The sequence below is a fragment of the Gymnoscopelus microlampas genome (genome assembly GCF_963454915.1).
Source record: "Gymnoscopelus microlampas genome assembly, chromosome: 12".
NCBI classification, from domain to species: domain Eukaryota; kingdom Metazoa; phylum Chordata; class Actinopteri; order Myctophiformes; family Myctophidae; genus Gymnoscopelus; species Gymnoscopelus microlampas.
The window spans coordinates 17,885,293-17,912,376 of NC_139949.1; the positions used below are offsets into that span (position 1 = coordinate 17,885,293).

Here is a 27,084-nt window from a genome sequence, read left to right on the forward strand (position 1 = left end):
AATATATAAGACAAACTGTGGTTGGCAAGATGAAAAAATACTGGGTAAAAAAATGTATCACAATAAATTTGTGTTTACAAAACGAACACATCCCTTGTGTAGAGGTATGGAAACTATCTGTGACATGTCAATACTTGACCTGGTGGAATTTAGATGCAGAAAATGTTCCCACGGGTGCTTTCAAGGTTTCAAACCACAAACCTTGTGTTTTTATGTTGTAAACCTGTTTACAACATATTTCCCCAGCACCACAGAAGCATGGAAGACACTGCTGACATGGATGGTGGTGGTGATGATTGGTCACTGGTCAGTAGTTGTAGCCTACAGGTTTTTCATCGTATCCGCAACGTCGCTTGGGTGTCGGAAAAAGACATCTGAAAGCTTTCATTTTCAATCAAAAATCATATTCTAGCATGCTCCTCAGTGAAGTATTATAGCTAGTGCAAACTTAGACATAAGATGTGAGGCTGAGGTTTTGAACTCTCAATCTCTGCTTTAACATGCACATATTTTACCACTGCATTCTGTGGGATACCCATCGTCTTACATGCTCTTCATATAAGGATTAGAGCCAAAGTCTCTATTTGTGAAAATATTTTTCTTGGGGCATTATCTGCTTTATTTGACAGTGAGTAGAGAGAAATGAATGTCAGGAGATAGTTTGGGAATGAGTCTGTCATGCAGCAAAGGGCCTCAGGTCGGATTCGAACCCAGGCCGGCTGCCGAAAAAGACTAAATGTTAATGTATGTACTCTACCAGGTGAGCTACCAGAGCACCAAACTTTCACTTTCAATCAAAAATAAACACAGGCACAGTTTGGCTATCAATTGTTTTGTTACAATATTATAGTATGTAGTATGAGGTCAATCTTTTGTCGACGTAAGAAAGCGACACGTCACAATGTGAGCTTTATTTTTTCTTTTCTGAAGATTTTGATAGCTATCAAAGAGAAGCTGTGGTCATAATACCACACCGTTACAGAAAGTAGTTGAAAACCTTATCCACACGTTTCCTAGGGAGCTTACTGGGTAAAGGGTGTGTGTGAATTAAGGGCATCACTTCCTGTCAATTTAATGTGGGAAAACCTTTTTCATAGTTTTGGCACCGTGGTCAAAAACTATGACGGCTGTGGACTTGTGACTGTGTGTGTCTTATATAATATTTGAATATTTTGAGATACTGGATCTTCGATTTTCATGTGCTGGAATCAATATTAAAACAAAGAAACGTTTTGAAATATTTCACTTTATGTGCAATGAATCTAGATTTGTACTGTTTTGAATGAGACCCTTTCTTTTCTTCCTCCCTAATCTTGTTTGTATTGTTAATTTTTACATGAAGTCTAAACCATTCTTAGAGAATGTTTTCAAGCCTGTCAACAAAAGAAAAATACTGTTTATTACATTTTCGTAAATGTACATTTCAGAGGTATCCAAACCAGTTACATACAACTTTAATGTTCAATACACCCAAACACTCAAATCGTTAAATATGTTTTCTAATGGAGAAAAATGATGCACATTTATTTAAGGTTTTACTGGTTTTGAGATTACTCCAAATGGCTGTACAGTAGGGGTGTGCCGATACAGTAATTTCACGAAACAATACGATATTGGGCTCACAACTTCGATACGATTTCGATACACACCTTTTTATTATGAAAATATATGGGGGAGAAAACAAGCAAATGTGCAAACAAATAATTCTGTTTTTGCATTATTCAGACACGCAAACTTGTAGCTTTTCAGCTACAATAGCCGTTTTGAATCCAAATAGGGCAATAGTGTGACACCTGACCCGAAAAAAAAAATGTTGTCACCCTTTTCCCCTCGGGGCTGTTTGCATGCCTGATTATTATTATTGTAAAAAAAAAAAAAAAAACGATTTCAAAACGATATTTTAATTTTTCTCCAAAACGATACATATCGTCACGAAAACGTATCGCGGGACGATATATCGGCACACCCCTACTGTACAGTGTGTACTGTACTGTTCTTTTCAATAAAATAACACTTGGTGGAAATGTTTCAATGGATGAATCAAATAAGAACACTGATACCAGAACCCTTGAATAGGACAGAAAATAAATTAAAACTGTCACTTTTTCCCCATCTCCATCAAAAGCATTTAAATGATTCTATGCAGCATAGCGTGTTGACAGGTTATTTGTGTCCATTCATTATCAGATAGCTAACCATGTGTGTTGCCTTGTTACTCTTACATGTGCAAGAAGGCAAGAAGGAACATGTCTGATGTCATTATAAAACAGGTCTAAAGAGTTCACCACACAAATATGGAAAACAGCAGTAGAATCTTCACGTCCGTCTTCTTCCGTAACTTCAGGCTGTTGGTTCATTCTGCTTTTTTACACCTCCCAGCTTCTTCTTCTTTACTCTTTTCACAGGGGAGCTGGGACAAAAAAGGTACAACTACAGTATATGCATTTTGGCTTTGAAAAATAATCCAGTTATGCCATATAAATCTCAGTTTCCCTCCAAATAAAGGCTCTGTATTGAAAGCAATACAAGAAAAACAGAATCAATTGTCTTCTACTAGTAGGCGTGTGTGTATGCATGAGTTGAGGGGGTAGGGGGGTTGCCATATGTTGTGTGAATTTTATGAGTGTGTTCTGTATGAAGTGTTCTGCTGTATGTAAATGTTCACCTGCCATAGCCATGAACAGGCTCCAAGAACACAATTGACCTTTGTGTTATTTTGAGATGTCATTTTAAAGATAAAAAAAAAAAAAAAACATATTAGGAGGTAAACAGTCTCGAGTGCACATTTATACATAGGTGCATAGCTAGTGTGTGTGTGCCTTGATTGTGAGCGTGTTTTTATAAAAACTTACTCTTTCAGTTTGGCTCCCGTCTTAAGCGATTCTTTCTTCTTCTGTTTGTCTGTTGCCCCTGGCTTATCTAATCTCACTTTATTCATCTTCTCTGCGTTCTTCTTCTTCTTCTTCTTTTCCCTTTTCTTCTGCCCGTCTGATTTTTTAGGTGTCTTTTCTCCACTCTGCAAACCCTCTCCTGTGCTTTCCTGTCCTTGCTTATGTTTCCTGGGCTGGGTGGGATTCTTCTTCTGCAGGAAACGTGGTGTTGTGCAAATGGTGCTCCTTTTGGGAGGTTTCTTCTGAAGCTGTCGCTTCACCTTACTGGACACAAAAACAACATACAGCCCAATTAATGCAAGTAGGTGAGAACAACTACCGTCTTTATACCTTTCAGGTCGGGAAAGCATTTTGTGTAATTTTAGATTTATGTGTCCCTCTAGCTCTATCTATCTATCTCTCTGTATGTATTTATAGGGAGAGATAGCACAACTAGTTTGGACATTTGTGTTTGGTAGATTATTTCACTATTGTAACAATGCTTCTTGGCAATAACTTTTATACAGTTGGACCTTTCCTGCGTGTCACTCCCCATCTCGCTCTCCCCATTTCCTGTCAGTCTACTGTACTTATCAAATAAAGGCAGAAAAAGCCACAAAAATTGGTACCCCATTAGTAAGGAACATGCATTTGAGGGATGAGCAGCACAACTGATTATGTGGGTTACACCATGGGTTACGCCGATGAAAGCACTTATTCTGCTGTTGCTATTGACTCTTGTTTTTGAGTGCCCTACCCCAGGTGCCAGTGGTTTCCTACCCCAGGGGCCAAGGGCTTCCTACCCCAGGAGTAAAATGGTTTTACACAATGCAAGAGTTGTTAGTTTTTAGTTTGTCCGAGCCTAATCTTGCAAACCACTGGACCGATCAGTGCCAAATTTCTTATTACATTTCAGGTTCTTGATTTTGAAATATTTGACTTTAACACATTTTATAATGGAAGTCAACGGTCAGAACGGGCTGAAACCTTTCCCACAATTGGAGTCACAGATACAATTGGAATCATAGATAGATACATCATTATAAAGGTGGCAGTAGCCGAGAGAGTAGAAAGGCTGTCAGGGAATCGGAGGGTCGCTGGTTTGCCCCCTTACAAAGTGTCCCTGAGCAGGACACTTAAAGGTGTAGTTCACCCAAACAATGATTTATTTTCTATCACACACTCCATGAAGCCTTGAATTCATGGAGATTTTTGTGTTTTTGTCGCATTCCTAAGCCAATAATTTGATGATTGGCAGAGTCTCCGGTAAGAGACTCAAAGAGTCTCCGGTAGGAGACTGAGTCATCTAAATTATTGGCTCAGGAATGGGACATAAATAAATAAATCTAGATCTAGAAACAACAACTAGATGACATCTGACCCCATCTTGTTTAACCAATCCCAATTCTCTGTACAGGAACCTTACCTCTTTGTCTTCTTGAAGCCCACAATGTAGTCAGGCACAGGACAGCCAGCTTGCTTCATTACATTGGCGATGCTGTAGAAGAGGCAGAATAGATAAAATCCCAGACAGAATAGATCAAATTGTTAATGAAAGGGTAGGAAAAAAAGGGCTAAGCAAGCCTAATTGAGCTGGATCCTAGATACAGCAAGCCCACTTCTTTGGGACTGCGGATGGAAATTAGCATCCTTTCTAACTCCAACGTATTTACACTGCATTCCAACTTTACTGTTGTAATGTTGTTGCCGTGTTCATGAATATGTATTGTCCCACCCCAAATAAACAAATAAAGTAAAGTAATGGTCTGTTCTGGTTGGTTGGACTGGTCATTCTTTTGAAAGGGAATCAAATATTAAATTTAGATTTTAAATGTAATTCTCGTTCTTCTAAAACGCAGGGAGAGCGCACAAACTGAAGCTCTAACGTTATTAATTAATATAGATTTACAGACAGGGTAGCAAAAGCACTGACATCACTGGGGGGGGGGGGGGGGGGGATCACAAAATGAGCACATTGCATTCCTGTTTTTTCTGTTACAAAAGATTGGCAAGTTTCTGTCCAGTTTGATTTGAACAAACTCAGTCAGTAAAATATGAAACACCTGCACAACACTAGTGGCTATATATACAATTTGAATCCTGCGCCATGTCGGTTGTCAGTATGTACGTTGTAACGTTGTATGTGGCCAGTGTGACGTCATCTCACGACAGCATGACATCACGATGAGACGGTCGTCCCGAATATGGACACAACGCCAGTGTGACGTAATCTCACGACAGCAGTGGGTACTTTCAAAGCCTGCCGTGGATTTAGGAGAGCACAAAACTCTCTCTCACACTGTGAGGTGCCTGTAAGGTGGCACTGCAAAGTGAACGACGCGTCACGCTAGACGTTCGGGCCGCATAGCGGCCCGAACTTCTAGAGATACATGTTGACTTAGACGTCAGGACAGCAAATCTCAAATTCAAACAAAATGGCAGTTTTTAAACTATGCCAATGGTGTGTAATATCCTGTGTACCTGCGCAGTAGCGGCTTATCGTTCTCTGTGAAGAAGGTGATGGCCTTCCCCGTGTGTCCAGCTCGACCAGTACGCCCTGGAAAGCAGCATGTACAGACTTTAGTCAAGTAAATTTTCAAAAAAGGACAACACTATTATACCTACTTTAGGTATAGGTACCTACCTATGTTGACACTATTTACACTAAAAAATGTTACTGTAAGCACCAATAACACATTGTTTAGTGTCTTTTTCATGTCGTCATTCATATTTTTACTACAATATAATATATTTAATAATATTTTAAGGCTATATGTCTGATTATTAAATATTTCGAAAACGTCATAAAACAAGTACAAATGATCTGCAAATAATAAAAGGAAACAGATAGAGCATGAAACATTGACAGAAAGAGAGGGAGAGAGAAAGACTAAAATACTTTACAAATTACATTTAATTACAGAAGAGGAACTAACCAATCCGGTGGATGTATTCAACAGAGCTGGTGGGGAAGTCATAATTCAGCACCATGTTGACTCCCTTGAAGTCGATTCCTCTGGCAAGCAGTGCAGTGCAGATCAAGACCCAGATCTTCCCTGAGCGGAAACTGTTGACAACGTTGTCTCTCTGGGAGACATAGATATAAGAAAGACAACTATCAAGTATCAACTTACACTTGAAAAGAAATCATGGCTCAAAATGACCACTATTGCTTATGAAAACTTGATGATGTGGTTATAGCTTGCAGCTGGTTCAAGTCAGGTACTGTTAGTAGAATACATTTTAAGGGCAAGGATCTGGGGAGGCCCGACGACTTTATTACCAATGCTGTCTGAACGCCTGAATATCCACTGCCTTTTTTTAAAACCAATGTTGTGTAATCGTGTGTCAAGTCCAATATGTTCAACATGAGTACCTGTGCAAAGTGATTGTAATACAATTGTACCTGCTGCTGCGTGCGGTCTGCATGAATAACATCTACGTTGATGCCTTCGTACACCAGTTCATGGAACAGCTCCCGTGCACGATCTATCGACTGTACAAACACCAGCATGGGAGGCAGGAACCCCTGATAAGAGAGCAGTAGATTGAACAGGATGGTCAGAGAGAAAACATACAGAGAAATCTTTTCTCGCTCTCTCTCAGTTAATCACATTTATAAAAAGTTGCATACCTTTTTGACAATGTTCCTCATGGCCACAAGTTTTCCGTTCTCTGTCCCCACAAACAGCAACTCCTGCTCCACCGTTTCCACCGCTGCATTCCTGAGAACACAGATTATTCCGATTATTTATGTAAAATAAAGATGTAGAGTGTAAATGTCTGACCTCACAACAATTTGATTCAATTTGTTTTTTGGGAAATGATTAAATGCATCATGAAATCCCTAATATTACCATGATTCTATATTGATTATGTCGATTGAATTCACTAAAGGAACTGATGATTTGGAAGATGTAATAAAGTATTCACTATTTCATACCATTTTATTTTGGCCAGAATAAAAAATATGTCTAATCGACACAGTTCAGACATTAAATATAGCTCAATGTCCTTATCAAGTGTTTCTAAAATTAGGTACAAACAGTAAAGAAATATAAAGAGTAATTCCAACTCATCAAAAATATAGTTTAAAGAAAATGGAAACCTAGTGGATGCAGAGAGAGGTCTGTGTTGTAGATGAAACGCTACCTGTGTCCGATGTTGACAGAGACCAGATTGTCCAGATTTAGACGACACCACTGTGCCACGTCTGGTGTACAGGTGGCACTGTAGAAAGCCCTGCGGACCTTGGGACTGGTACAGGCCTGGAAAATGGTGGCAAGCTGGTCTCTGAACCCAGATTTACCATCTTCAAAGAGCTTGTCAGACTCGTCCACTATCAACCACTCCACACTGACAGCACACATACACACACACACACACACACACACACACACACAAAAAGAAAAAACACAAAGTCAAACAGACAAACCTAATATGTCAGTGAGCATCTGTACTCATTTGTCCTAAAGACAACACACACGCCACCCAAATGTCACCTGCTTAGGTCTATTGCTGGAGGGTCCTGATTGAGGAGGAAGACGAGTCTGTTTGGTGTGCTGACCAGAATATCTACACGGACAAGAATGAGAACGAGGGAGTTAGAGACAAGAGTGAGAAAGGGGCAAACTGAGGAGAGAAGAAAGACATTGGCATCTTCTGCAGCAATCTTACCGTATTTTTTGTTTGACTGTGGCCCATATTTCTTGGCTGCGATGGAAGCCTTGTCAATGATGTGAACTCTGAACCCCAGTCCCTCTGACAGACGAAGTAGCTCTCTGTGTGTCTAGATGTAAGGATACAAAGTAGTCGGTGTGAATGTGTGCGCTCATGTACATGCTAAACAAAAAGAATCACAATCAGTTGAAACACCAGCTGCATCACAACTGAGAAATCATTAGGCATTGATTGACAACTGAATAAGTTCAAGCATTTTGCAGCAATATTTCTGGCAGTAAAAAAAACAGCTTCACCATCACTTATACCTACTGTTGATCACCCTTCAACTTTATGTGAAAAACCAAATAGATACACTTATGAGTGTGAATGCGTGTGTGTTCTGTACCTGACTGGCCAGTTCTCTGGTTGGGGAGATGATAACAGCTCTGAAACCCAGGTTAGCCGGTTGCTGCAGATGAGCTAGAAGAGGGATGCAGAAGGCTAGAGTCTTCCCTGAGCCAGTAGGAGCACAGGCCAGCAGCTCACGACTCTGACAAACACACACACGAGAACAGAGCATTTGATTATACATCACAGAAAAACATATTTTTTTTTACTATAATATAGGAATATGACAGATTGAAAGCATTTAAAAGTGAACTCACATGCATCATCAGCGGTATTGCCTGCATCTGTATGGGCGTTGGGGAGTTCAGCCCTGCGTCGTTCAGGTTGAGCAGCACCCGCGCATTTAGACGGTACTCAGACTGCAGCTCCTCAAACGTGGAGATTGGGTCGGGCAAGTCACTGCCATGTACATTTATGCGGTGCTGAGCACGAATGTGGTTCACCTGAATCAGATCAAAAGGGCACAAACTCACTATTACTCACCAAGATCAGACAATGAAACATGTATTTAAACAGAGTGTCACATGCCGTTCTAATGGTTCACACGGTACTAAAAGCTGTATTTGTGTAGGACCAATTTAATTGCCTTTGAAGGATTTTGTGCAAGCAAGGTCTTACAAGTCAAGTATGATTAAAAGAATACCATTCTAGCATTTAAAAGGTGAATCGCCATTTGTTGGCGATCATCAACAAGTCAGATACCTTTTCCTGGTGGAGATGCTTCAGCCTTTTCAGTGAGGATGTTTCCTTCCCATCCTTCTGAAGGGTTTTGGTCTTTCTGTCCAGAGAAGAGGTCCAAAGGATCCCAGAGCCCTCTGTCTCTCCCTGAGTTGCTTCATGTTGAAATGAAACCACACAAAAGCAGCTTTGTTATCTCTGAGAATACATTCTCAGAGATCACAATACAGGCTTTTGTGAACATGTTTCGAGTAGAAGAACTGTAGCTTTTATGTATGAAGATTATAGTCAAAACATGATCATGTTTATATATATATATATATATATATATATATATATATATATATATATATATATATATATATATATATATATCTCAATAATATAAATATATATATATATCAATAATATAAATAAATATGTTACTGACCACTGATCAAAAGCAAGTAAATGAACCTTAACTCCTCAAACACTGTAATGATGATACTTTACCTTCTGTGTCCACCTGGCTACATTTCTTTTTCTTCTTCTTCTTCTTTACAGTTTTCTCCTCGACTCGTTTCCTCTTAACTCCTTCAGCTTCTTGTCCCACACCGTCCTCTTCATCCCCATCAATACCCTCCTCCTCCTCCTCCTCCTGTTCAAGCCTGCTTGGGGTTCCATTGACTGTCCCTGAGCCGAAGTAGTCGATTCCAGAGAGGAGATCCGAGGTAGCCTCCCCTCTTTTGGGTCTCGTCATCTGTGCAAAATAACACATTAAGGTTTATAAAATCTGCCTCCACATGGGAACTAGTCCCACAATCAAACTCCTGAACTGTTGAACTGGTGATAAGTAGCTAAGTACATTTACTTAAGTACTGTACTTACAGTAAGTACAATTTTGAGGTACTACTTTACTGGAGTATTTCCATTTATCAATACTTCTACTCCACTACATCTCAGAGGCAAACATTATACTTTTACTCCACTACAATCATTTGAAAACTTTAGTTACTTTGTAGATTTTGATTATTGTCACAAAACATACATTAACCACTTAAGCCCTCACTTATTTGAAAATAGCCGGTCTACAAGCTCACAATGCGGCTTGTAGATCTGCTATTTTCAGATTTTTCATCTATTTCAGATTTTTATACATAATGATACCTAGTGAAAATGATACCTCTGAAATGGGACATTCTGCATGCAGTCATTTCTTCTTTTGCTTCCATTTTTATACCAATACTTTTGCACTTTTACTCAAGTACATTTTGAATTCCAGACTTTTACTTGTAACAGAGTATTTCTACATTGCAGTATTGATACTTTTACTTAAGTAAAACATTTGAGTACTTTTTCCACCACTGTGCTGTTAATGACTGGTGTTAAGAGGCATCACTGAGTCAAAGGGCTGTTGACATCACAGCAGGATTTCGTGCTACTACAAATCAGCATAAAATAACCAACTCGTGGACATTCACAACCAATAGCCGTCTCGTTTTGACAAAGCAACAGTCGGACGTTTCAAACATTACCTTAAAACGTTCGGCATCTTTCCCAAACCTCTTAAAATCAAACTTTGCTCCCGCTCCAAGCTTTCGGAACAAGTCGAAGGCGTCCATGGCTGCAGCGTGGTCTCTGTGTCATCAATAGACAACATCCGCACCATCAAGCTAGGACTTCCTGTAGATAGAAGTGGCCATGTTGCCCCCTGGTGGCTGGAATTAACCCCATAATGCCAGAGGTCTTCAACAGGGGGTCCGCGAAATTGTTGTTTGATTAAACAAAAAAAACAAAAACAAAGTTAACTTTAATTTGTATTTTTTTTTTTTAATTGTCAATTTGTCTTCAAACATAACATGACATATTTCAATAGCTTAGTATTGAATGCACAATAACATGGTATGTTTATACATATTTTGTAGAGAAAGATCCTTTTGCACACTTGGATAGCCCTGAAACACGACTGTCATACCATGACAGTATTCCAGTTTTTAAAAAAAGAGGAAATGGCCGGTGATCGGATTAATTTTATTTTATTGAACAATACGGAAGATACGGGTACTTAGACCTGTGAGCTTTAACTTGTAACGTCCGTGGCCGGGGGGTCAGCACTTTATATTTGAAATCTGAATGTTTATGTAGATGTACTGGTTGTAAATGTAACATTTTCATAAAACAGGAACAAGTAGTGCCATGACGCTTGTGACAGACGAGCGTCATGTGAACCATGGCTACTACTGGGACAACCTGTGTGTAGGAGCAGGCAATCACTTTTTTTCATGTTTATACATATAAAACACAATTTTATACATAAATACACGATATATGTGGTAGCCCCCCCTACCCTACGAGGTAGGGGGTCCCTGCTCCATCACCCCATCAGTTTGGGGGTCCCTGGCCTGAAGAGGTTGAAGACCCCTGCCATAATGGGTAACCTCAGGGCTCAATCACAGTCTATGCCTATGGGCTCTTTCCACTTATGGGGGTTTGGAACACTTCCTCTCTGACTCATTTAAACCCAAGTTTGAAAGGGACTCACAGGTGACATTCAGGGTGACGGAGGCATTTGACACTGGCGTCTCCACTTAGCTGGCAGGAGAACGTTGCATCGGCGTCTTCGCGGGTGACAGGAGAGACACACAGGCTGCTGCGGCCCTTACTGTTGGCCTCCAGGAGTTGGACTAGAGCTCCGTTCCTCCGCCACTCCACCTCGTTCTCAGCGAGAGTCAGGCAGGTCAGAGATACCGTCTCATCCAGTTCTGTCCAGATAGACTCCTCAGCACCAAACCCTGGGCTGAGACTCGATGTCCACACCTTAAAAAGAGGTAAAATACAGTGAGTGAGTTAGTGAGTTAGTGAGTGAGTCGAGTGTGTGTGAGAGAGAGAGAGAGAGAGAGAGAGAGAGAGAGAGAGAGAGAGAGAGAGAGAGAGAGAGAGAGAGAGAGAGAAGAGCAGAGCACATTAGTCTGAAAAAATAAGCCTCACTAGCTGCTCCATAACCCTGTCATTAATGTTTCATTTTCGGTTATTAACTCATTTCATTGTCGTTAGGTTGTTTGTTGTTCACTTGTTTTCTGCTTAGATAATATACTGTATATTGTATAATGTTGTTACTGTATATGTTACATGCTTTGGCAATGTGAAACACATTTCATCATGCAAATAAAGATTTTTTATACGAATTTCAGAGAGAGAGAGAGAGAGAGAGAGAGATGAGAGGGAGGGAGGGAGGGAGGGAGAGAAAGAGAGAGAGAGATACAGAGGGAAAAAGATTAAACCATCAATGTACACACACATGCATGAATAAGAGGAACGTTAGAAATCGGAGAGGATGCCTGAGATGCACAGCAAAGCGGCAAATGGAGGGAAAAGGATTTCAAAATCAGCTCCATTTTAGTGGTCCCTCAGTCAACCTGGAAAGAAAAAGATCATGGATGATGACATTTGTATTCTATTACCATGCATTCCTTTGGCTGTGAATCATAGAAACAAGTGGGCTTATAACCAAAACGATCCATGTTCTCTGGGAGAAGTGGTGTTAGTGTTTCGTGTAGAAATATTGTTAGTGGGAATGAAAACATAGTCGCACCACGCGGAAGTGGAGCCGTGAAGGCAGACCAAAAAAAACGGTTTCCTTGCGCACGTGTGCTGCGTTTTGTTCCGCCCAGAGCTAACTGAGATAGAACAAACAGCAGAGGTCACTGTTTTTCATTTTCAGTTAGGTCTGGGTTCCCAGATTGCTTCACCATTGGCTGACACCAAATTTTGCTTTAAGCTGTTGCGTAACAGCTGCGTAAAGGTGTCTGTTGCACTGTATTGTACTGTAAACAACACGCGCATGCACGCACGCACACACGCACGCACACACACACACACACACACACACACACACACACACGCACACGCGCATGTGCACACGCACATGCATAGCACACACAAAAAGCAGAAACAAGCAAAGGCTGTCCGGGGACTCTACAAAAACTTCCCCCCTCCTCCTTACACTCTTTTATCTTCTTTATTCCCTCCCTCTCCGCTGGCAGGTGGTCGGTCTCCGATTTAATAAGTAACCTAGCCCCGTGCTTTCATGGACCGACTGCCCCCATGTCGACGAACAGGGCAGCGTCCTTCTCTCCCCCTGTTCCCTCTCTCCACTCTCCCTTCTTCCGTCTCCCCTTTTCTCCATATCTCCCTCTCTCTCTCTCACACTCTCTCACTGTCTGGCTTTCTCCTTTCATCTGAATGGAGAAACCGGCCAGTCCAGAACCGGCTGCCAGCCTGCTGCCGGTTGCCGGGGCTCCCGATTCCATGGGGGCCCCTGCTGGGGCTGGGGCTGAGGGAGACGAGGCGACGGCCGTCAGCTCCAAGCTGTTCCGGTGTGCGTATGTGCAGCGACTGCTACCTTTGGCCTACAGGGAGGAACTGTACCATGTCCTGCGGCTCACAGGCCCGCTGGTGAGTAGGGGAAAGTTGGGAGCACAGCGGGGGTGCTGTTAATGCTCCGTCTATGCACTGTACAATTTAACATGTATGTGCCCTCTACCCCCGTTAGACAAAACAGTGCTTTTATCTGATTGTTATTCTATTCCTGATGTGCATGGTCATATACTTTAAAAGTCCCTGTCTTGTTTGTCTCTCCCCCTCCCTCTCTCTGTCCCTCTACAGCTGATAACTCGGATTCTCAATTTCCTATTGTCATTTGTGAATACCATATTCTGTGGTCATATAGGCAATGCAGAACTGGCTGGATATGCACTTTTCTCAGCGGTATGACTTAATACTACTATTACTAATACCACTATTTCTACTACTACTAATAATAATAGAAATATGATACTACTGTAAATGTACATCATGTAAAAAAATATGGATAGGGACAGAGGAGGACAGAGTGGGGCAGAGGGGGACAGGGATCAGGATCTTGTGAGTTTCTCCTGTGATGGGGTCAGGGAATCAAATTCAGTGAGTGTATTCTGACTTGATGCTACAGTTTTCAGAGGCAAGGGAGACAATGATATTCAAAGTGAGGTAAGACAGGAACCATCACGAAATGGCTGAGAAATGGTGGATACTGTAACAATTAGATAGGATACATCATTGGACAGATAGGCCAGATAGGACACTTATATAGACAGGAGGGATATGACACTTACACAGACAGGACGGATAGGACACTTACAGTATACAGACAGGACGGATAGGACACTTATACAGACAGGACGGATAGGACACTTATACAGACAGGACGGATAGGACACTTATACAGACAGGACGGATAGAACACTTACACAGACAGGACGGATAGGACACTTACACAGACAGGAGGGATAGGACACTTACACAGACAGGACGGATAGGACACTTACACAGACAGGACGGATAGGACACTTACATAGACAGGACGGATAGCGGCCTAGTATAAATACATGTGTCACTTTGAAAGAGTCATAAGCCAGATTCCAATACCGAAAATCTCGGCCACTCGCTCACTCCCACTCGGTCACTCCGACTTCGAACCGGAAGTAGTCGCGGTCCAATTGTTCATGTGCGTCTTGGAGGAGGCGAGTGGAGTCGAGTGGAGGAGGCGAGGAGGCTCTCCACTTCCGCATTGAGCGAGTGTACATCAAGTGTATCCTCGACCACTCTCAACAGCTCCTCCGCGGCAGACTTCCGCATCACGTGTACACTTATTGTTGTCTCCGCCAGGAGACTTTGTTTTCACTTTCTAAATATGACACACCGATTGGTCAAGCCTCACGTGACACGTGACAATACGGGGAAATAGTGTGATCTGATTGGCTAGTGACGTATAGCGGCCTATATATACATGGCGTCACTTTGAAAGAGTCTGTGCCTCTTTCAAAGTGAGGTAAGACAGGAACCATCACGAAATGGCTGAGAAATGGTGGATACTGTAACAATTAGATAGGAGGATACATAATTGGACAGATAGGACAGATAGGACACTTACATAGACAGGAGGGATATGACACTTACACAGACAGGACGGATAGGACACTTATACAGACAGGACGGATAGGACACTTATACAGACAGGACGGATAGGACACTTATACAGACAGGACGGATAGGACACTTGACAGGACGGATAGAACACTTACACAGACAGGACGGATAGGACACTTACATAGACAGGACGGATAGAACACTTACACAGACAGGACGGATAGGACACTTACATAGACAGGAGGGATAGGACACTTACACAGACAGGACGGATAGGAGACTTACACAGACAGGACGGATAGGACACTTACACAGACAGGACGGATAGGACACTTACATAGACAGGACGGATAGGACACTTACACAGACAGGACGGGTAGGACACCTACACAGACAGGACGGGTAGGACACTTACATAGACAGGACGGATAGGACACTTACATAGACAGGACGGATAGGACACTTACACAGACAGGACGGATAGGACACTTACACAGACAGGACGGATAGGACACTTACATAGACAGGACGGATAGGACACTTACATAGACAGGACGGATAGGACACTTACATAGACAGGACGGATAGGACATAATAATTAGAACATAAGAAGTAGAACATTCACAGAAGTAGAACATTCCCAACATTCCCAACACAAGTCTGCTGGCGGAGACTTGTGCTCCGAGGAGCACTTTTTCTAGTTATTATTTTAATTACTCGCTGCTGAGTGCCTAATGATGTGTTGGGCGGACAGTGCAGTGCAGACAAAGGAAGAGCTGCTCTTGCAGGTTTCAATCCAAGGCCAACTGGGGTAAAGTCACGTTTCTGCAGGCGAGAGTCTTAACATAAATACTTAACTACATAACACTGCTTAACTACATAAGGAGTCGTCTGTGTACATAGATCTCACACACACCGATTGATCTGAGCACAGTGCCCTTCTTTTAAAGTGGTGTGCATAACGTAAAGCCAGTGGTGATGACGGGAAAAAAGTCCAGACTGGTCTGGGAGGTTCTCGTCGGCTATGATAACCTCAGTGTTGCTACAGTCCACTTCAAGAATAGCTTGTCACTGCACTCAATGCACAGCACTCATTAAACATCTGAGGGCAAAATAGACTCAGGTTGGTCTTTGATATGAAAAAGTATCACTTAACCCCAAAGAAATTGGTACAAAAGGTTTTTCAATGGATTCTGGTAGTATTGGGCATGCTAAATAACATACCAATAATCAAAAAGAAACTTCTGGAAAGGCGTAATTGTCAAGATGGCGTCCAAGATTGCTGCTGGGAGCGAGAAATGGCTACAGGTATCTCAATTGAAGAAAATGATACAAAAGAGTTTAATTGATCCTGGTACCTCTAGGCATGCTTGATAACACACAAAAAAATATGTATACATGTATACGTTTAGTATGTCATTTAGCATGCCCAATACTGCCAGAAAAACCTTTTGTATCAATGTTTTGGGGGTTGAACCATATTGGCCGGTACTGTGTGTAATTTGTGTTGTTGTAATTAACAGAAGTCGCTGCAACTTGGGGCCCTGCATGTGGGGAACGACGCAAGTCGTTCCATTTAACTATGTGGCACAAACATGATGCGAAGGTCGGCCAAACAGTTAGCCAACTAGGGATTTATATTGGCTTAGTGGCACAAACGTGACGTGATGCTCAGCCAATCCGTCGGGTTTTCCAATCAGGGAAGCTGATGCACTCAATCCCCGAACACACAGAGAGTTTCTGCCTCTTTCTCAGACCGACAGATACAGATATTCGTGCTTTTTATGTTCTCAGAAACCGTTATTCCGTCCGAATTGCCATTCGGCTCCGCACAGCTCGGGGTCATATAAGACACACACGGCGAGTTTGAGACTGATCAGTCGGACGCTTTCCGTTAATTATAGTATACATACTATTAAGTGTATGGCCCAGGAAATACTGCTAGTCACAGTCTCTGTGAAACAAGAGAGGTGAGGATGACATGGTTTGGACATATGCAGAGGAGTGATAAGGGGTACACTGGGAGAAGGATGTTGAAGACAGAGCTGCCAGGCAAGAGGAGACCCAGGTGGGAATTAGCCTAAAGAATAAGAAGAAAAAGAAGACAGTCTCTGTCCCCAAATGATAGGAAGAGCACTGAAGTACAAATGCATTATTCCATGTAAAAACGTAGCTTTTACATAATCATCGTTGTGCCTACTTTGCTCTTTGCGGGGTGGACCGAAAATAGCTATCTATAAGCTCACAACGCGTTGCAACCGCGATGCGTTGTGACTGTGAGCTTACAGATCGGCTATTTTTGGTCTGTGACATCGTTGCATAAAGCGGGCTTTGCAATAAATAAAGCAAGCAATTTTGCAAAGGTGATGTAGACAGTGCTCAGAGAACAATGTCTGGGTTGAAAGAACAATGCTTGGACGTGAAAGCTTCCAATGGGTAACATCAAATGAAATGTCAACATAATCATGTAGTAAATGAAGTGAAGCCACTTTTAGAATATGCAGATGGAGAAGTAAGATGAGTCATCCTGTCGTTGCAAAACCAGAACAGGAATACATTCAGTTAATTTCCCTACATTATGGTGGTTCTGCCTGCCAGAACAGAAATGTAATCTTCTGGTTGAATTGCTCATACTGTACCTTAAGAGCTACTTTTAATTCCTCTTTAATTTTGTAGGCAGTTCTCTACCTTTTGCATGTTCTTTATTTTATTGAGATGGATTAGTTACAGCACAGGTTTATTTCTTTCTTAAATTCAATTCATAAGATGATTGTGCCAGTTCAACCCATTTCAACATCAGTATTTTGGGCATGTTATTATGGCCATTTTGCAATCTGGGGGCCGCAGCCAGAGGCTATGTCTATTTGGGGTCCTTGGAATGGAGCATTTTGGAAGCCATGAGTTGCAATAGAGGCTAGGTGCAAGTACTGTATAGGGTCCAGTCTGACTGACCAGCAGTGGTGGAAAAAGTACTACAATGTTTTACTTAAGTAAAAGTATCAATACTGCAATGGCGAAATACTCTGTTACAAGTAAAAGTCATTTTTTTTCCGTAAAAGTACAAAAGTATCAAAAGTAAAAGCACTCATTATGCAGAATGTCCCGTTATCATACATCAAAAATGTATACAAATCTTTTGAAAATAGCAGATCTACAAGCTCACATTGTGCAGTAAAAAGTACAATATTTAACTCTGAGATGTAGTGGAGTAGAAGTAAAAGTATAACAAATTGGAAATACACCAGTAAAATAAAAGTACATCAAAATTGTACTTAAGTACAGTACTTGAGTAAATGTACTTAGTTACTTCCCACCACTGCTGGCCAGCAAGGTTTCATGTGGTTGGTTCCACTACACCACGTCTGAGTGCCTTTCCATTCTAGTAGAGAGTAATCTGTTGCATCGAGTGTGTTGTTGAAATGTCACAATAATTCGTCAACAACAGAGTTTGTCTCATGCTGTCAACAGACATAACAGTGATGGCCTAGTCTAGTGGTTCCCAAAGGTGTGCCGTGAGATAAGTCCCGGTGTGCCTTTTAGTCCCAGTGTGCCTTTTAGTGGATTTAGTGACAAGAACACATTATTATAACAATAGCAATATTTGCAACTATACAAAAAGTGATAACAATTTACTATATCAGTACTTTGTGCACACTCATTTCCCATATGCAAATTCTATACCCTAAAATATATATATTTTAACCACTTTCAACCTGATGTTCCAATTTTGTGCAATAGGCAAACCTTTATGCAACGTGTTGTGAGTGAGCTTGTAGATCGACTATTTATGATTGAAAATGTGTGAACGTCTGAAATGCGGCTTAAGTGATTAGGCTTTTTATCTAGCATTAGTAAAAAAAAAAAGAATGTTTACAAAGTGATAGGAGTGATAGCATAGTTATATAGGCTATTTTGCACAGATATGAATACGGGTGTGTCTTGAGATTTTGAGCAAATAAAGTTTGAAAACTACTGGCCTAGATGAGCAGGGTTGCAACAGACAACACTTGTAATTGTGTGCTGTCTCTCAGTAATTAGAAAGCAACATGAAAGCGGGGGTCAGGGTAGCCCTCTAATCCAGTGGTTCTCAAAGTGGGGTCCGGGGGCCCCCAGGGGTCGTTAGGGTGGTTCCAGAGCGTCCCCAGCAAAAGTAGTTAATATAGCATCACAATCATTTTAACCACTTTATATCCATTTATATGTTGGTTATTCAAAAATAGCAGATCTGCAAGCTCACAGAGCGTCACTTTGTGCAGCGCTGCGAGCTTGTACATCTGCTATTTTTGAAAGTTTTTGAAAAATATTGAAAATGTTTGTAAAATGTTGAATCATTTAAACATTTTCTTTACATAATCTTCTCTTCTGGGGGTTCCCTGGCATAAAACCTTTTCAGATGGGGGTCCGCGACCAAATACATATCAATTTGGGGTCCTTGACAAGGTTTGAGCACCACTGCTCTAATTTACCGTAAGAAGACAAAGGTTAGAAAGGGTCACAGTAGTAGGACACCGGATGACTTATTGGATTTTGTAGTAGAACTGATAGGAATACTATAAAACAAAGTTCACTTGGCTGTAAAGCTCAAACAAACATGCAAGTCCAAAGTCAGCTTCCTAATACATTGTGGGGACGTCACACACTGCAGTCTTGGTTCACTGGGCTATTCTGGAGAGAATTCATTGGGATCAAAGAATATTTAAGTGGTTGTCAGAGGCCATTAGAATAACAGATAAACACATTTATTGCACATCCATAAACACTAATATCTAAATGTCGGTAACGCAAAATGAGTCATGACAGTAATAAAAAATTAATAAATTAACCCTGGCGTACCTATTTTGGTCAAATTTACAAAAGATGAATGTTTTATATACATACATATACATATATATATATATATATATATATATATATATATATATATATATATATATATATATATATATATATATATATATATATATATATATATACATATATATATATATATATATACATATATATATATATATACAACTTCAAGTCAATGTTCTTTATGATTGGGCCAATGATTGGGCCAATATATATATATATATATATATATATATATATATATATATATATATATATAATATTGGCCCAATCATAAAGAACATTGACTTGAAGTTGTTCAGTATCGGTGAATGTTGGTATGATAATAGATTTAGCTTGACAGGATATTATAGAAGAGGCACACAATGGTAAACAGATCTTTATCGTGGCGTTAGTGATAGTGTATGTATGGTCACAGAGATTGTCCCACATCATACAGAAGCAGATCAAAAGGACGGCCCTGCCCAAAACGGTGCTATGGCTTTATTCCAAAGCACCATATTAGTAACCCAAATTTCTGAACATGTTCAGCCTATTGGGGTTTCGGAATAATGGGCTGCCATAACAATGGACAGGCCCTTCCCAAACATGGGTCATATTTCCCATCGATTGTCTAATTTTCCATGTTGTTTTCCATTTTGTCAGACCATCAACGCGAGCACACTAGCCACAGGCTTTGGCCTCGCTATGGCTTGTGACACACTCATTTCTCAGGTGAGCACTGTACCTTATGTTATTATAATAATACAATAATACTTAATAAGGGCATCATATGATATGATATGATATAAAGCAACTAATTTAGATGCCCAGAACTTCTGTCTTATGTACAGCATGCTTGTTCTTCTAGACCTATGGCAGTAAGAACCTGAACCGTGTGGGAGTAATCCTCCAGAGGAGCATGTTGATACTACTGCTGTTCTGTCTGCCCTGCTGGGGTCTGCTCATCAACTCACAGAGCCTACTACTGCTCCTGCAGCAGGAAGAGGAGGTGGCCAGGTAAGTTCACACAGATGAGAGAATATGTACTTTTTCCAGCTGCCCTTGGCCAGTGGTGTAAAGTAACTAAGTAGATTTACTCAAGTACTGTACTTAAGTACAATTTTGAGGTATTTTTTACTTTACTGGAGTATTTCCAATTTCCAATACTTTTACTTCTACTCCACTACCTCTCAGAGGCAAATATTGTAATTTTACTCCACTACAATTATTTGAAAACTTTAGTTACAAGTTACTTTGTAGATTTCGATTTTCATTACTAAACATACATTAACCGCTTAAGCTCTATATATAAGATCACAACGTGTCGTGATGCGACACGTTGTGAGCTTGTAGATCTGCTATTTTCAAAAGATTTTTATACATTTTGAATTTTTTGCTTGAAATGGGACATTCTGCATAATGAGTACTTTAGGTACAAGGAAACCTTTGGTACTTTAAGTATATTTTCATGCCAATACTTTTGTACTTTTACTCAAGTAAATTTTGTATTCTGTACTTACTTGTAATGGAGTATTTCTACATTGCAGTATTGATACTTTTACTTACGCAAAAAATTTGAGTACTTTTTACACAACTGCCCATGGCCAACAGAGAGCTTACGCTTCTGGTCTTCAGGCAGGATACTCTGCTACAAATGCATCCACACAGTCATTTCCATGCTCTATTATAATTGGACACCTTATCTCTTCATTGGGTCACATGCATGCGATATACACAGCACGTGCATACGTTTTTTACATACTTGCAAGTAATAATAATGGTTCCTTTGGAAAACAAAGGGACAAAGACACATTTACAGAAATAAATACACACTATTTGTACTGAAGTGATAAAAGGTTTGTACTTTTCTAGAATTGCCCAGCTGTATGTGATGGCATATCTCCCTGCTATTCCAGTGAGTGTATTTTACTAAACTTCTCTGCTATAGAAGCTAAATGGAATGTTCTGTAGATAATGTCATATATGTTGACTAACTCTGACATGTTCTGCTTACAATGTATATACACTAGCTTTCTTTAATTTGAATGACAATACCTACAAGTCAGTGTTATATAACAGTATTAGACATAAGCATAGCCAGCCATTAGCAAATCATATTGCTGGCTATGCAGCATACTGGTTCCGTGTTGGGATTGAATTATATTGTGTCGATTCCTCTGTGAATCAAGGCAACAAGTATCATTTCTGAAAATCTTGTCTGGGACGGAGAAATACATTCTCCTTTGGGAGAATTTATTCCTGGAAAATATATTTGACAGGAATTTCAAATAATCTCAGATGATCTCATCAAATCTACACGTTAGAGTGTGTTTGAGAGTTCTGCTGTCTGAAAATGACATTACCCCCCTACAGGCTATGTTCCTGCATCAACTACAGGTTGCTTACCTTCAGAATCAAGTAAGAGTTCATTCCTACAGGCTGGGTTGAAAAATACAAACAAGCTCTCAAAGTAATTTTGGTCTGACTATAACCTCTCCTGTTCCCGACTGTAAATTCCATTTTGTTTTATCGGACAGGGGATCATTTTGCCCCAGATGTACACGGCAGCAGCAGCAAACATCATGAACGTGGGTTACAACTATGTTCTGATCTACGTCCTGGAGATGGGCGTGCTGTAGGTGTTTACCATGATTTGCTCTTCCTGTCCTCCTCAGAATGTTTTCATCTCCCCATAAGCCCCCAAAACACTTTTAGTCCATAAATAATTCAATTAATTCATTATTTTAAAGTTAATTGGCTTGTCAGTATGACTTATCTGCAAATAAATACTAGGTTAAGAACAGTGGTGTAAAGTAACAAAGTACATTTACTCAAGTACTGTACTTAAGTACAATTTTGAGATACTTTTACTTTACTGGAGAATTTCCAATTGTCTATACTTTTACTACTACTCCAATACATCTCAGAGGCAAATATTGTACTTTTAGTCCACTACAATTATTTGAAAACTTTAGTAACTAGTTACTTTGCAGATATAAATTATTACATTATAAAACATACATTAACCACTTTAGCCCTATTTTATACCAGGGCTATTTGAAAATAGCCGAGCTTGTAGATCTGCTATTTTCAAACATTTTAGTACTTTTGCTTTTGGTAATTTAAGTACATTTTGATACCAATACTTTTGCACTTTTACTCAAGGAATTTTTAATTCGGGACTTTTACTTGTAACAGAGTACTTCTGCAGTATTGATACTTTTACTTAAGTAAAACATGTGAGTACATTTTCCACCACTGGTTAAAAATAGATTATGTGAAATATGAACATCTACTGGTGATGAAACACCTATTGATTAACAGCGTGTGTGTGTGTGTGTGTGTGTGTGTGTGTGTGTGTGTGTGTGTGTGTGTGTGTGTGTGTGTGTGTGTGTGTGTGTGTGTGTGTGTGTGTGTGTGTGTGTGTGTGTGAGAGAGAGAGAGAGAGAGTGCATGTGTAAGAATAAGCTGTATGCATGTCTACATGGACATGCCATGTGTAAATTCACAATAGTCTTATATATACAGTAAGTGAAGCACACATGTGTCTGAGTGTGTGCGTGTGTGTGTGTGTGTGTGTGTGTGTGTGTGTGTGTGTGTGTGTGTGTGTGTGTGTGTGTGTGTGTGTGTGTGTGTGTGTGTGTGTGTGTGTGTGTGTGTGCGTGCGCGTGCGCGTGTGTGTACTTACAGAGGATCGGCAATAGCTAACAGCCTCGGTTGTATCACCATCTGTCTGCTTCTCTATGGTTACATCCGTTGGAAGAAGCTTCATAAACAGACGTGGGCAGGTGTGATGTAACAAAGCATTAGCATGCCTCACACACACACAAATACACACACAGATGAGCTAAAAAAAAAATCACAATAATCTCTGTCATCTCTTGGTTGGCCCTCCATCTAGGCTGGTCCAGTGAATGCCTTCAGGACTGGGGTTCCTATATGCAATTGGCCATTCCCAGCACTCTCATGGTCTGCTTTGAATGGTGGCTCTTTGAGGTGGGAAGTTTCCTTGCAGGTCAGTATTTGTGAGTTTCTTGTATATCCTGAGATTCCTGACTAAAAATGCTAATTCTTTATGATTGTTGTAAGGCAATTATAATAAATTGTGTCAAGTGTTTCATAATGGGTTCTATTAGGAGAGGGATTATGTTTTTCCTCCGGTGAGTCTTTAACGCCTCCGTCTGCCCGCCTGTGAACAGCTAATCTCGGGCATCACTGTAGTAGCAAAAGTCGGAAGCAGCGTTCTTGATTTGAGTTTTGACGACTCATACATAACTGTAGAGTGTATGGCTTTACATGCTTCCTGGTCTTTAAGTGCCAGCATGATGAGGGTGAAAGTAAAGCAAGTTAAATGCATGACAAGCCTCCTACCTCTTTCTCTGCTCCAGAAATGTTAACAAACTACAACATCCATTGTGGAACATAATCCAGTGTTCCTTTTTCTTGGCATTACATTTAGTTTTTTGATTGCTGCTATCATAAAGTTAGTCAGTAATGATTGGGAAACCCCATCACCCAGCTGGATTGCATTGGTTTTAAATTAATTTGTTACTATAATGTTCATTCACATATTTGCCCAGCACGCAACACATTATGGAGAGTTATTTCCTATCACACAGGCGCAGAGCAGCGCCACCAGCTGGGCGTCAGCTGTAGACTGTGGCTCTGTGCTGTTTTTCTTTAAATGAGAGATGTAATCAGACCCAAAGCGATCTGATCGTTTGCCGTAACCGTAACCGTTGGTCCTAACAAGTCAGCGTGGTGTGTCAGGGCCTTAGAGCCCCATGCTCTCACTAGTGATGTTAGAAATTGTAAATGGCCAAATTAATGGCTTGCAAGTTGCTTTGAGTGTATTGGTTTCACAGGCTAGGTTTCCAGACTGGTTTCCAGGCTAGGTTTCACACATATTTGATTTGTACCAATAATACTTACTGGGGACAGTTTCTCAGCAAAAATGTAATAAAAAAATATAGCAGCAAGCAGCAATGAGCGGTTTTGAGAATAAGAGAGAGAGAGAGAGAGAGAGAGAGAGAGAGAGAGAGAGAGAGAGAGAGAGAGAGAGAGAGAGAGAGAGAGAGAGAGAGGGGCAGAGAGGCAGAGAGAGAGAGAGAGAGAGAGAGAGAGGCAGAGAGAGAGAGAGAGAGAGAGAGAGAGAGAGAGAGAGAGAGAGGCAGATAGAGGCAGAGAGAGAGGCAGAGAGAGAGAGGCAGAGAGAGAGAGAGAGAGAGAGGCAGAGAGAGAGAGAGAGAGAGAGGCAGAGAGAGAGAGAGAGAGAGAGAGAGAAGCAGTGAGAGAGGCAGTGAGAGAGAGAGAGAGAGAGAGAGAGAGAGAGAGAGAGAGAGAGAGGCAGTAAGAGAGAGAGAGAGAGAGAGAGAGAGGCAGAGAGAGAGAGAGAGAGAGAGAGAGAGAGAGAGAGAGAGAGAGAGAGGGAGAGAGAGAAAAGAGAAAGAGAGGCAGTGAGAGAGCGCGAGAGAAGAAGTGAACATGCATCAAATTGCACATGTCTGAATTAACAGGGTCATGTTTTGTACAATGCAATTTAAATGTAAATTGTGACGAGTGGGGTTTGAACCATGGACCTCTGGCACATGAGACTAACAGTGTATTGATCAAGCTATTCAATCCACAGCCTTAGTCAGTGAAAAAGGAGAATCCAACAAAACAAAACAAAAGAGGGAATGAAGTACGTCATATATTGAAAATAACTACTCTCAACAAGCATTTCAATTATCAATTGCATGTTTATTCATTGATACAATCATGTTGTGTGCAATGCAATTGAGTTGAAGTCTGCATGACGTGGGATTTGAACCGGCGACCCTGTGGTATCAAGGCAGATGATTAAGCCATTGGGCCAACAGACCCGAACTGATGAAAAAGGAGTTCACACACACATGACACACTTTCACGCAAATTGCTCAGAAATGCTGGATTTAAATGTTTTTCAAACTGCTCAAAATTGCAGACAATCTAAGGGCGGAGCTTACTGGTCAAAGTAATAGATATGTTCCTCATTGATACAGTCATGTTGTGTTTCGAGAATAAGAGAGAGAGAGAGAGAGAGAGAGAGAGAGAGAGAGAGAGAGAGAGAGAGAGAGAGAGAGAGAGAGAGAGAGAGAGAGAGAGAGAGAGAGAGAGAGAGAGAGAGAGGGAGGGAGGGAGGGAGAGAGAGAGAGAGAGAGAGAGAGAGAGAGAGAGAGAGAGAGAGAGAGAGAGAGAGAGAGAGCAGAGAGAGAGAGAGAGAGAGAGAGAGAGAGAGAGAGAGAGAGAGAGAGAGAGAGGCAGAGAGAGAGAGGCAGAGAGAGAGAGAGAGAGAGAGAGAGAGAGAGAGAGAAAGAGAAAGAGAGGCAGTTAGAAAGAGAGGCAGTGAGAGAGCACGAGAGAAGAAGTGAACATGCATCAAATTGCACATGTCTGAATTAACAGGGTCATGTTTTGTACAATGCAATTTAAATGTAAACTGTGACGAGTGGGGTTTGAACCATGGACCTCTGGCACATGAGACTAACAGTGTATTGATCAAGCTATTCAATCCACAGCCTTAGTCAGTGAAAAAGGAGAATCCAACAAAACAAAACAAAAGAGGGAATGAAGTACGTCATACATTGAAAACAACTACTCTCAACAAGCATTTCATTTATCAACTGCATGTTTATTCATTGATACAATCATGTTGTGTGCAATGCAATTGAGTTGAAGTCTGCATGACGTGGGATTTGAACCGGCGACCCTGTGGTATCAAGGCAGATGATTAAGCCATTGGGCCAACAGACCTGAACTAGTAAAAAGGGAGTTCACACACATGACACACTTTCATGCAAATTGCTCAGAAATCCTGCATTTAAATGTTTTTCAAACTGCTCAAAATTGCAGACAATCTAAGGGCAGAGCTTACTGGTCAAAGTGATACATGTGTTCCTCATGAGTCAAGGCACATGTGTAAGCAGGTTTAACGGCTGTCGGCCAAACGAGGCATGACTTTTGCCTGTTTAAAGTTTGCATTTTCAAAAAATTGCTATAGCGCCCCCCTTTGACCAATTGGAGTAAGATTGGTTTCAGTGATACTTGGAATGACCCTCTACAATATTGCAAAGTGTCAAACAAATGCGAGTCTGCATGTATGTGTATGTGTTAGGGGCAGATGAATAATTTTCATAAAACTGCAATTTTCATTGGCTTATAAAAGCTTAACGTTTTCACTTATGGAAAATCCGCTTGCTCACGTCTGTCGGCATTGGTCCAAAGTTCATGTGTATACAGTTTCGTACAGATTGCTCAATCTGTACGAAGGAAGAGTCTTTTTTACTGCTTTTCATAGAATTCGAAATGGTGGGAGATCTAAAGGTCAGAGGTCAAAAGTCAAACAGTGAAAGTTGTTAGGCAGGAGGAGACGCATGTGTGTATCAAAGTTTCATGGCTGTAGGTCAAACAGGGCATGAGCTGTACCTGTTCAAAGTTGGCATTTTCAATTGAGTGCTACAGCGCCACCCTTTGGCCAATGGTTGTGAGTTTCGGGTTTTCGCCGTTTGGCATAGCCCTCTACCATATTGCCGAATTTCATAAAAAGTGACCACGTGGTTAGGCCAGAACTGGCAAAAACGGCGGAAGAATAATAATAATAGTGAAAGCCTAGTATCCCAAGAAAGGCTTTGAGCCTGATGGCCTCAAAACCTTAATAATAAAATTG

The 27,084-nt window shown here is 40.9% G+C and overlaps 2 protein-coding genes across 2 annotated transcripts in view; one reads left to right on the forward strand and one right to left on the reverse strand.

Annotated features, from left to right (window-relative positions):
• Nucleotides 1-1,379: 1,379 nt before the first annotated feature.
• ddx52 (DEAD (Asp-Glu-Ala-Asp) box polypeptide 52) lies at nt 1,380-10,231 on the reverse strand. The gene is made up of 15 exons (XM_084074656.1): nt 10,133-10,231; nt 9,111-9,357; nt 8,643-8,773; nt 8,198-8,383; nt 7,939-8,082; nt 7,548-7,659; nt 7,373-7,445; nt 7,023-7,226; nt 6,505-6,595; nt 6,277-6,399; nt 5,807-5,957; nt 5,352-5,427; nt 4,297-4,368; nt 2,853-3,155; nt 1,380-2,410 (listed from the first exon to the last, which is right to left on the reverse strand). Exons 1-15 carry the CDS (start codon nt 10,217-10,219, stop codon nt 2,341-2,343), a joined length of 2,070 nt encoding a protein of 689 aa, XP_083930782.1. The 5' UTR covers nt 10,220-10,231; the 3' UTR covers nt 1,380-2,340.
• Nucleotides 10,232-12,905: 2,674 nt separating this feature from the next.
• The window catches only part of LOC311057242 (multidrug and toxin extrusion protein 1-like), a gene marked incomplete at both ends in the record, with an annotated part of 18,456 nt that continues 4,277 nt past the window's right edge, over nt 12,906-27,084 (forward strand). The window contains 9 exons of the mRNA XM_084074193.1: nt 12,906-13,052; nt 13,263-13,364; nt 20,061-20,129; nt 20,266-20,414; nt 21,270-21,312; nt 21,771-21,815; nt 21,935-22,032; nt 23,088-23,185; nt 23,299-23,412. Of these exons, the coding sequence (XP_083930319.1) occupies nt 12,906-13,052; nt 13,263-13,364; nt 20,061-20,129; nt 20,266-20,414; nt 21,270-21,312; nt 21,771-21,815; nt 21,935-22,032; nt 23,088-23,185; nt 23,299-23,412 (865 nt within the window). The remainder of the gene's footprint in view (nt 13,053-13,262; nt 13,365-20,060; nt 20,130-20,265; nt 20,415-21,269; nt 21,313-21,770; nt 21,816-21,934; nt 22,033-23,087; nt 23,186-23,298; nt 23,413-27,084) is intronic.